The sequence below is a fragment of the Notamacropus eugenii genome, chromosome 4 (genome assembly GCF_028372415.1).
Source record: "Notamacropus eugenii isolate mMacEug1 chromosome 4, mMacEug1.pri_v2, whole genome shotgun sequence".
In the NCBI taxonomy this organism is placed as follows: Eukaryota; Metazoa; Chordata; class Mammalia; order Diprotodontia; family Macropodidae; genus Notamacropus; species Notamacropus eugenii.
The window spans coordinates 95,494,913-95,506,971 of record NC_092875.1 but is presented as its reverse complement, the minus strand read 5'-3'; the positions used below and the strand labels follow the sequence as shown (position 1 = coordinate 95,506,971).

The 12,059-nt window shown below is 36.1% G+C and overlaps 1 protein-coding gene across 19 annotated transcripts in view; it reads right to left on the bottom strand.

Moving 5' to 3' along the window:
- PTK2 (protein tyrosine kinase 2) overlaps positions 1-12,059 on the bottom strand; it is a 418,748-nt gene that overhangs the window by 137,402 nt on the left and 269,287 nt on the right. Inside the window, exon 18 of one of the 19 annotated variants that reach the window (XM_072602979.1) lies at positions 389-472. The exons of the other annotated variants lie outside the window; for them this stretch is intronic. Coding sequence (XP_072459080.1) covers positions 389-472 — 84 coding nt within the window. The remainder of the gene's footprint in view (positions 1-388; positions 473-12,059) is intronic. 19 annotated transcript variants of the gene reach the window in all.

Below are 12,059 nucleotides of genomic sequence, written 5' to 3'. Positions count from 1 at the left end.
GAAAGAATGAAAAGCAGTCTACTGGAAATCAGTGTAAACCATTCTATTTCATTTATCTGCATGCTGTTTAGGGAATCATGAATGAAAAAATGCAGTTTTCTAAGGAAATCCTGGGATTACACAAATGAAGCTCCAAAAGTACCTTTTGCATTAACATGCATTTAAATAAAAACAAAATCAAAACTCCTAGTCAACAGCAGCCAGGAAGATTGTGAGGCATAGCTTCTATGGCTCAGTTCTTAAGACAGTGGGCAGCGCATAAGCAACTACTGAATACTACTGTTCTTGTAGCAATGTTTGGAGCAAACTTATAAACAAACAGCAACAAGGTTTGTTTATTTAAGAGTTTTCATTATTAATACAGCCCTTGCAAATATTAGTGCAATACCCGTAGGTGGAGGCTCATGGGAACAGAAGACCAAAGGAAGAAAGCGCTTGGCTTTCTTAACTTTATGCTGACAGTGACTGACTCCTTCTTGGCAAGAAGAGGAAAAGAGAAAAACAGAAACAAATTATTTCAAAGCAAAAGAAAATTTATAATAGTTTTCAAACAAAATCTATAAATACTTAGGTATAAAAATCAAATGCTTGGTTCAGGTGGGCAGCACACATTTCCCATTCTACTTTACTTTTATTTCACTAACAGTTCAATGCTCTGAGAATCCTTTTTTCAAGCTTTATTTACTAAAATAGAGTGATGACAGATGAAGTACTAATAGATCTAGAGCTGGAAGAGGTCTCTGATGCCAGGTAGTACAACTCCTTCATTTTACAGATTAGGGAACTAACAGGCTGCCAGAGAGTTAAGTGATTTGCCCACAGTCACACAGATAAAATAATAAGCTTTCAAGGTGGAATTTCAATCTAGAAACTCTGAATTCAGTCAGTGCTCTATCTATTTCACCAAGTTACCTCTTCCTATTAATATGGGAATTACCTCCACTTGTAAAGCACAACTCTGCCACACCTACTCTGACCTCTCTTCTTGGAATAAAATCTTTGTGACCTGAGGTTCATGAGTTCCTCTGAATTTAGCTAGGCTGTTACACCTCTATGCAATAAATGGAAGGGGATCCTCTTAACTCCAGGATCAGATGTCATCATTACTTGGCTCCAGTATACCTTTCCAGCCTTATTACACAGGACTCTTCTTCACAGAGTTTACAATCCAGCCACACTGGCATTCTCACAGGAGGCCCCATTTTTCACTTCCATAACTTTGCACAGACTGTCCCTTATACACTTCCACTTCATCACTGCCTCTTAGTATTCCTAGTTTCCTTCAAACTCAGCAGGAATTCTACCATCTAATTGAAGCCGTTCTTGGACATGCCCCTTTGTACCCCCCCATCCCCCGGCCCTGTGCTTCCCTAACCAAATTACCTTGTATTTATTTTTAAAAAAACATATATACCTCTCTCTATCTCTACTAGGAACTGTTCCTACTTCATCTCATTTACTAGTCCTGTGTCTGACAAATATGGAATGCTTAAAAATGCTTACTGATTTACTGACGTAGTCACCAGATCTATACTCAATACCTTTCCTGCTTGGCTGAACCTACCACAGCTTTAATTACATTGGCAATGCTCATGAGAAACCCAGGTTACCTCCACACCAGTTTGAGGATTGTGTCTTAGCTCATTTTTAGCATTTTCAAACTTTCTGTTTTGGAAAAAACACATTTCCAAATAAGCATGACAATACTGTCTAGATGTAAGAAACATTTTATTCAGCTAGAAGACGACAAATAGGTTGCTGGATATAGCTCTCAAATTATGTCCTGAAAAAAATCAAAATTCTTACCACCTGAACACTTTGTACTAAAAATGGGAGATTACAAAACAACAAGATAATGTATATAGATAAGAAAGTACTTTATTAAAAATTTCCCCAATGTAACATCACTATAAACACAAAATCAATCTTGAACTGTATAATTCTAAAAAAGTTGAACCAACAGGTAAGTAAAAGTTATAGAGGTCTAGCTTACAACATAATATAAGCAAGAGTTTTCTAACAAATCAGTCCAACCATAGGCTGCCATGAAATGCAACAAATTCCCCAACTCTGGAGATTATTCAAAAAGGACCAAGAATAACAGTGATAAGTCACTTTTAGTAAGCACTTGAAAATTCACAGATTTTCTTCAAACAACCCGGTGGGCTGGGCAGTGCAAGTATGAAACCTTTATTGCAGATGAGGAAACTAAGGCAGTAACAGTTGAAGTGACGTGCTTGAGACCACACAGCAGGCAAATATCTGGGCCGCAGTTCAAAAGTAGGTCTTTGTTTCCAAGCGGAATCCATGAAGTTATAATCATAATGTCTCTCACTACGCTAAAAAATAACAGCCTTTCTTGACAGGGAGTTTTTGAGACTTCCAGAAAAGAATCATGAACAAGGAAGAGTGCTGGACTGGATCAGGTCCCTTCCACTAGTAAGATTCTGTGAATCTACTTTACTATGTTTGGTGGATGTTTTTAAAAAATTGACAAAGTGACATCAAAAAAGGTATGTACTCATCTTGAAAAAGCAGCAGAAAGTTTTTGTATTTTTCCTTTGTGATTCGTTAATAAAGATAAATTAGGAAAAGCAAAGCTCACAAATCTTTAAAATAAGCAGTGCCTTGAACATGTAGTCAAACATGTTTTTTCAGTCACAAATGTGGACAATTTTAGTTATATTAATTTCTTCAAAGGGCTGTGGTGATGAAATGATTATATAATGTTTTGAAGTGCTATATAATCCTAAATTATGATTTATTACTTCTAAATGGAACCTATTTGACCCTAAATTAGTATGCTAATTTAGTATTTGATTATTTAATTTTGCATTTACAGCTTAAAAGACTAATTTAAGTGGAGGTGCTTTTATCCAAAAGTTGTATTTTCTGAACTGCATATGAAGTCACTGCTATCAGTTTGAGCATGTATGCCCAAATATGCATACTTATGTGTAAGTTATATCGATGTACTTATATACATCATAAAACTGACACAAAACTGTAAATTAAAGATGAGCAGATGAAATAATATTTGATACTGAGTCAACAGGGAGCCACTAGAATATATTAAGTAGGGGAGAAACATGGTCTGACCTGAGTTTTCAGAAAATTACTTTGGCAGCTGTGTCAAGAATAGATTGGAGAGGGGAGAAACTAAAGAGAGGAAAAAGAAACAAAATGGGAGTCCAGTTTCCAAGGGGTATCTGCTGCAAGATAATCTTAGAGGCAGGGGGATGAGCTGGGGGCAGGGTAGTGATGGAATTTTCCTAATTATACCTCATTATTGCTGCTATAAGGATGTCATAACAGGTTCATATGGGGGAATCTGTTTCAGGGGGGGTTATAGGGATAAAGGCAGAAGTGGCTGTATTGGAGATAAGCTTCAGCACTGCCTATTGATCCCATTTGTCTTCCCATCCTTTGACTGACAATATAGAGCATTAGGGACTGACAAGGAGCCCTGGATCCCACTATGGAAGCCTCTGGTCTACATTACCTGTTCAATCTGGATTGTATAGTTTCAGCTTTAATAATAAGTGAAGGCTGGCAAAGGTATTAGCATAAAAATAAAATTTCAAGTTTATTTTGTTAAAGGGATTTTTTAAAAAATGACATCTAATTTTCTAGATTGTAAGAATAATTTGGAAGTGGTTTCAATTCTGAGGGCCTGTAATATTAATAGGAAGATCTTCCCCACTCACTAATAGGTCTAACACTTGGAGCCTGGGTCACATGGAGCTCAGACTGGGAGAAACTTGCCCAAGGAGGAGGAGAGAGAGAGCTTAAGCAGAGAGAGACAACAGATAGAACAGAAAGAGAGAACCAAGCTGTGAGTGGGAGCAGTTGGCCCAAGAAGCAGAGAGAAGCAAGCTATGAGTAGGCAGAGAACAGAATTTGTCTAGGGGAACTTGTTTTTGTGGGGAGGCCTGACAGAAATAAGGTTTAAGATGTCAGATTAGGAATAAGTACCCTGTTAAATCTTACCTCCTTGTATTCTATTGATGTCCCAAATAAATATATTTTGGTTTTGCCTTTAAGGAAGAGAACCTACTTGGAGAAATCTCATATATTTGTTAATTCTTCTGAAAACTGTCTATATCCTCTAATCACACATCCACTGGAGGATGGGTTCAGGTGATACAAACATGTCTGTGTAAACATATACATGCTTGTGAATTTTATATGTATCTTAGTGTTTTAGATTCTTCTCAGAGAAATTTGATATAATGAATTCTTTTCCCAATCAAGTTTCTTCCTATCCCAGCTGCACTATTTTGTTCATGCAAAAGCCTTTCAATTTCATGTAAACAAGATTATCTCTTATTGTTTGTGATTTCCTCTATACCTCTTCCTAGCCAAATCCGTAAAAAGATATTTGATTATCTTTAGAAGGTTCTTCTACAATTTTCATGGTGTGACCCTTAATATGTAAGTCATGTATCAATTTCTAGTTTACTGTAGTATATGGTTTATGATGTTAATCTAAAACTAATTTCTGCCAAAGTGCTTTTCTAGTTTTCTAAAAGACATGGACAAATTAGTTTTTCCTCAAGGCATTTATGTTATTGGGTTTACTGAACACTGACACTGGGTTACTATTTCTCTTTTGATATTTTTTTTAATCTAATCTGATCTTCTCACCCACTTTTCTGTTTTTTAAATGAGCATCCAATAGTTTTTGATGATTACTGCATTATAATATAATTTAAGGTTTAGAAATGCCATTTCTCATCCATGTCTATTGTTTTTCATTATTTCCACGAACTTCTAAATCTTTTGTACCTGCAAATGAATTTTGCTGCTATTTTGTCTATCTACATAATGTATCCCCTGGCATATTATTTAGCATGACACTAAATCATATTTAACTTAGGTACCATGTTTTAATTATTATTGGACAGAGGGCCCTGGGTTAAATTGTACTTCTGCCACTTAGAACCTGTGTGTCACTTAACAAGTGGGCAAGTCACTTAACAACTGGGGGCCTCAGTTTCCTCAACTGTAAAAGAAAGGTGCCAGATTACATAGCCTATATTGTACTTTCCAGTGCTACATCTATGATCCAATGAAGTATTAAGACTTTTTTCTTCGATTCATTCTCTGTTATTGTTAAAGTGAAACAAGTCATTGTTCTGGGAAATCAAAGTGAACCTTCTTTTCATCTTTTTGTTGTTCTTATGAACCTTCTCCAAAGTGGACATAATATGTTAATTTTAATTTTATTTTAAAAAAAGATCATCATTGAATAATAACGTAGTCTCACAAATAGTGAACTAAAAACCCAACAACTTACAAAAATATCAGGAATCTAAGCCATACTAATATTGTTTTCAGAGTAGATAACCTTTACAGCCTGACTTTTCTTCCTTTTTTCTACTCTCCAGATTATCAATATTCTTCCTAAAATGTGGCACTCAGATGGTTATCTAGCTTCCCCAATTTTTAAACTTAGTTTTTCATATCCTATATCCATATATCCTATATCTATATTCTATCAAATGTAATACTGTAATATGTAATTACATTAATTCACAATTTATTAATTGTTCTTTTGGATGTATTGTTGCTTCACAACAATGAAACAAAAAATTTTCTCAACAAGGATTAATTTAACTTTTTATTACAATGCTCTGAGCAAAATGTATTCATTGACTTTTTCATAAAGTATACTTGCCACTGCGTAGATGTACTTCCATGCAAAGTTCTTGGACTTTCACACTTTGCTGCTTTACTTTACCTAAATTCTGCCAGAGCCCTCAAGATGAACTCTGAATAATAACAAATGCCTCACCTTTCCCTGAAATGTATTAGAATGAACCTCATTTATCATCTTTTTTTAAAAAAATGACATCTATTGCCAATATAATAAAAAGGCCTAGTAACTGTTCTTGGCTAAGAAAAACAATGATGATTGGGATTGGCAGGGAAGTTTAAAAAGTTGTCACCCAAAATGTTATAATTAATAGCAACAATATGATAAGAGTTTGGCATTTATGTAATAGCTACTATGTGTCAGGCACTATGCAAAGAACTTTACAAATATAATTTCATTTGATTGTTACAACTCTGGGAGGTAGGTCCTGTTATTATCCTCATTTTATAACTGTGGAAACTGAGAAAACCCCCAGCACTCTATTCATTTGCTACCCAGATGCCTATTAAGTAAAATGAATATATATGAATCAGGAAAGAATAGTTTGTAAAACCCCTCTATCCTTTCCAGTCTTATTATAAGTATACTTTGATGCTTGCTGTTTCCCCGCAAAAAATAAACAAATGAAAAAAAAACCCACTTCATCTCCAGACTCCAGGTATTTTTACTGGCTGTCCCTCTTGCCTGGAATGCTCTCCTTCCTCATTTTCTTCTTTTTGCTTCCCTGGCTTCTAAAACTTCATTTTTTATAAGAAGTACTATGTGATTCTTCTTAACTCTAATACTTCCCCCCTGTGATTATTTCCAATTTATCCTATATACAACTTTTCTGTACATAGTAGTTTGCATGTAGCCTTTATAGACTATGATCTGCTAGAAAACAGGGTTGTCTGTTACTTTCTTTGCTTCCCTAGCATTTAGTACAGTTTCTTAGCACATTGCAGGCACTTAATAAATTATCACTAAGAGCAATAATACCTAGCACTCTCCAGGGATTTCGTAAACATCCAAGATAAAAATAGGGAGTAACAATAAAATGTTATCTCCTTGAGGGCAGAGGCAATGTCTTATTTTACCTCTCTGTGTTCCCAAACAGTTAACAACACGGATTTTATTAATTTGTTTATAGTAAGTAAATCAAATGATACAATAAGGAACATTAAAAAAAATAATGGTAACTTTTTTCAGTCTGTTCTTGTAGCCTCTTGTAGCCGTGATGTGAGGAACACCTAGTAAGAGAACCCTCTGCACCAATACCTGTCATGTATGTAATTTATGGTCTTAGAGAGTTGAAACGATGGCACTAAGAAATTAAATGAAATGACCAAAGCTACAAAGTAAAAATGTGTAAGAAGTGGGACTTGAACTACAAGACCAGTTCTCTCTGTACCATGCGCAGGTGTCTCTCCATCGGGAAGTCCCATCTCCTCTCCTTATCCCTTCTTGTCCAGAAGTCATCTGGGCTGTTTGATTCCTCAGATGGCTTGGATGAGATGACAGTCATCAACTGGATTCCTTCCAGTGAGTTCTTCCCATTTGCCCCACCCCGAGGCTCTGTAGAGCCTCTCCTCACTGTCATTTGACCTACTGACAGAACCTACAGCTTTCTAAATCTTGCCCTCTGCCCTGTTCCTGGTACCATTAGGACTTGCAGGCTTTTCATCTAGTGGTCTGCAGCTTTACATGTTGTCTCACCCAATTACAGTGTGAACACCTTGGGAGCAGGGGTTGTCTAGGTTCTTCTGTCTGTGTCCACAGCATTCAGTGGACGTATGCTTGACACATAGTAAGTGTGTAAAAAATGCTTTTTATTTATTCATTCACTCTCAAATAAGAGGGGATATATAAATATAGATGTAAAAATATGTACACACAAAATGTTGCAAACAGTTGTTAATACACAAAGCCCACAGTGAGTTTAAAAGCACTTCACTGAAAACTCCCTAAATTGAACATTATTTTTTCATATAACAATTCACAGATCAGAAAGTTTTTAGCTTGGACAGAAACTACTTTTCCCATAAAATTACCAAAATGATAACTGGTATGTAATTCAGACACAAGAAACTCTTTCAGTCTTGAATACAGGAAAGCCTTTTGAATTTTAGCACTAGAGTCACAATAGAAGTCGGCACTATGCCAGGGGTGGGGGGAGGGTGGAAAAATGTTTTATATTATCTTATTTGTCCTTAGCCTGTCGGTGTTCCTTGTGATAAGCTTTTGGGAAATCTCACACATATAGAATTCTTAGATGTTACAATATCTTACAACTTCTGCTTTTAATGTGTCAATCAATTTTGAGGAAATTATAGTAATTCAGATATATAGCCTGTACTTCAGAGTATACTATACATGTTAGAGCGAGAAGGGACTTTTGAGAAGATTTAGCCCATCTACCTCAATATGTAGAAAAAAAGCAATCTTAGGGTCATAGGATTGTAGACTTAATAGACAGAAGGGAATGTAGTCCATTCCCATGACAGATGAGAAAATGTTAACTGTTAACTGTTCAGTGACTAGCCAAAGATCACACAGGCAGGAAGTTGTAGAGGCAGAATTTGAATCCAGGTCCTGTGACTCCAAATTCAGAGAGCTTTCCATTATGCCACACTTTACAACAATGTAATTTATAGAACAATATGCTTTGTACTAGGAGAGAATGAGACAAAAGGAATTCTTAATAAAAGCTGTTTTCCTTTCCATTATAACCAACTCCCTAACCCCTTCTGTTCTAGCCTAGTGAGGTTAAAAAAAGTGTTCCCAAATTATTTTAAGCCTTTACTGTTACACCTGCTACTTGACCTAGAACAAAATAAGCATCTATAAGGTATGAAGAGGACATTTAGAACATATTCCACTGCAAAACCACACACAGGACACTGTGTTCAGTTCTGGGTATGACATTTTAGAAGACATACACTAACATAAGAGAATGTTCAAAGGAGAAAATCAGGATGGCACAAAGGCCCAACTATACATACAGCCTATACTATGCTGCAAGGATCTAAAAACAAAAACAATTCTGCCCTGAAGAAGCTTGTATTCTTTTGAAGAAATACAATATGTAGACAGTTAAGAATATATAGAATAATTAAACTGTTCTGAAGGAAGCTTGATAAGAGACTCAACCATGCCACCTCATTCTAAATGTATTTAAGGATGAAAGTGTAAGAAAGATAATAGAAGAAAAATGTAAAACATCCGTAAAGGTTTTGATAATAACCACTTTCACCATTAAGGTCAATGGAGCCACCACATTTGGACAAGCAGTCCTATAAGTGCTTAGAGACGAGGTTAAAAGTGTACTATAGAGAAAAAAGGTTAGAAAAGTAGTTGGGAAAATTGAAACACTGATTTATTGCTGGTGGAACTGTGAACGGATTCAACCATTCTGGAGAACAATTTGGAACTATGCACAAAGGGTTATAAAACTGTACATACCTTTTAATCCACCAATACCATTATTAAGTCTGTATCCCAAAGAAATCATAAAAAAGGGCTCACACAGACAAAAATATTTATAGCAGCTCTTTTTGTGATGGCAAAGAACTGGAAACTGAGGGGATGGCTATCAAATGGGGAATGGCTGGACATGAATATAATAGAATACTATTATTCGATAAGAAATGATGAGCAGGAGGATTTCAGGAAAACCTGGAAAGACTTACATGAACTTATGAACCAAGAGAACACTCTGCACAGTAACAGCAACATCGTGTGATGATCAACTTTGAAAGACTTAGTTCTTCTCAGCACTCCAATGCTCTAAGACAATTCCAAAACACTTAAGATGGAAAATTACACTCCCAACTCTTCATCCAGAGAAGAACTACACAGTTTGAATGCAGATTGAAGCATACAATTTTCTCTCTCCTTTTTTTCTTGTGGTTTTTCCCTTTTGTTCTGATTCTTCCTTTACGACATGACTAATGTGGAAATATGTCTAATAGGAGTGTACACCCATAGCCTATAACAGACTGCATGTTGTGTTGGGGAGGGGGGAGGAGAGAGAGGGAGAAAAAAATTTGGAACTCAAAAATCTTGTAAAAGTGAATGTTGAAAACTATCTTTACATGTGATCGGAAGAAAAATAAAATGCTATTAAGGGAGGTAAAAAGAAAAGTAGTTGAATCAGATCAAGTATACATAAGAACATTGATGCTATGGGAGACAAAATGGTGAGGACACCTAAATCACAAAGTATTTGGAGGAGAAGATGCCCAAAGTAGAGAAAAACATGAAAAAAGGATACACTTTAGTAACAACAATAATAAAAGGTGACCATGAGAGTACTGACAAATACTGACAAGTATTCCCTATTATCTCAAGGATCAAATACAAAATCCTCTGCTTAGCTTTCAAAGAACTTCATGAACTGGCCCCCTTCCACCTATCCACTCTTCTTACACATATATTATGACTCAGTGACACCAGCCTCCTTGCTGTTTCTTAAATAACACACTTCATCTTCTGACTCCATGTATTTTCAATGGCTGTCTCCGCATTCCTAAAATCCTCTCCCTCTTCATTTCCAACTCCTGGCTTCCTTTCAGTCCCAGGGAAAATCTTACCAACTATATAAACCTTTTCTTGTTCCTCTATAATGCTAGTGCCTTCTCTCTGATTATAGTTAATTTATACTCTATAGAGCTTGTTTGTACATAGTTTCTTCTACGTTGTTCTTTCCATTAGACCATGAACTATTTATTTGAGAGCAAGGGCAGTCTTTTCCTTTTCTCTGTATCCCCAAGGGAATTAGCACAAAGCCTGCTACATAGCAGGCACTTAAAAATGCTTACTGACTGACTGACTGACTTTAAAGATCCTCTAACCCTAAACATCAGACAAGGCATAAAAAAGGGAGATGTATGCTTGCCAAAGATGGAGATAAAACAGAGTCCAAATTGAAGAAAGATTCTCGATGGATGATAAGTCCTTCAGATGTTCCCATTTGTAGATGACACTGTGTTGGTTGCATCAAGCCCTGGGATAATGCAGAGCTTCTTAGAAATGATCTGTAACCACTTAAGAGAGAATGGACTGAATATCAACACATGAAAAAAGAAATGCAAGAAGAATGTTTGATGTCCACATAATGATATGTACTTGGTTACAGAACCTATAGGTTCATTAGCATGTACAATGTGAGATATCTAAAGGAATTAGGACATCAATTGGTTAATCAACTGAGTGAACCACACTGACTCCATCAATTGTGGAGCTAACTCAGCTCCCTTTCTGTTTCAATTACAGGTTTACTCCAGATTCTGTGTTGTGAGAAAACTTTATTCAACTGTAAGATTTGGGAAAAAATCTTATTGTATTGTTTGAGCCTAAGCCTGTGTGGCAGGGAAGCTGGACCACCTCTGTTTACTTAGAGACACTTAACTAAGGAAGTAGGTTATGCTGATCAGAAATCCAGTCAGATCCAAAGATTGATGCAAAGAGTTTTCTCACAACTATACATCTCAAGCAATTCCATATGTTTTATCTGAAAAGTGGCTCTGTACTGATCAATCAGTTATTGTTTCTACATTCCTTTGACTGTTTGCAGATACTTACGGGGAGTGGGAAACCTCTTTTTCTGAATTCAGGGAATTGTACCTGTTGATTCTCCCCCTCCCAATCTTTCATCTAATCAGATGACTTAGTGCTGTATTACTTCCCTTTAATTAATTGGCCTTATTTAATTGTTTTATAATGTATGAAAGTCAGTCTTCCCTATATTCAGGGTCCAGCACTAAACTAAGGAAGATGCCTGGTCTCAATTTGTTAGACAACTGTCATGTGTTGCTTAATAAACTGACATGCTTTGAGGCTTTGTTTCCTGTCATTTCATCTTTCACCCACCATTACTGGAGACATTAAGTACAAATGAAAAGTGATTGGTCCTAGAATTAAGCTTGAAGACAGTGGGCTATACTGCCTTCAGGAAATTTCAAAGCTTCTTTAATGATTCCTAAATGTCCCCTAGAAACAATGGTCCTTTTAAAAGTAATATTCTCTTGCTGTGGTACGGCTGCAAGACTCAGAATTAAAAATGAATATTACATAGAGGATGATGGAGAGGTGCACAGCAGGTGTGAACTTGGGTGAAGAATGGGAAAAACAATGTCATCAGCAAAAATACAACCAAAAACTAAAAGAGGCTGGTCAAGTGGCAAGGAATAAGGAGGCCCAAGTATTCCACTGATATGCTCATAATATCAAGAGCTATAAAGGAAACCATCCAGCATTATGGGCAGGTATGGATGGGTTGTGATCTGTCATATTGGAAGGAATATACAAATCAATGAGATTTTCAACCCATAAAGATACAAAATGCTAGAAAAGAAACTGGAGATCATGTTGGTCTAACTCTTCATTTTATAAATGAATCACAGAATTTGAAAAGTGAAAG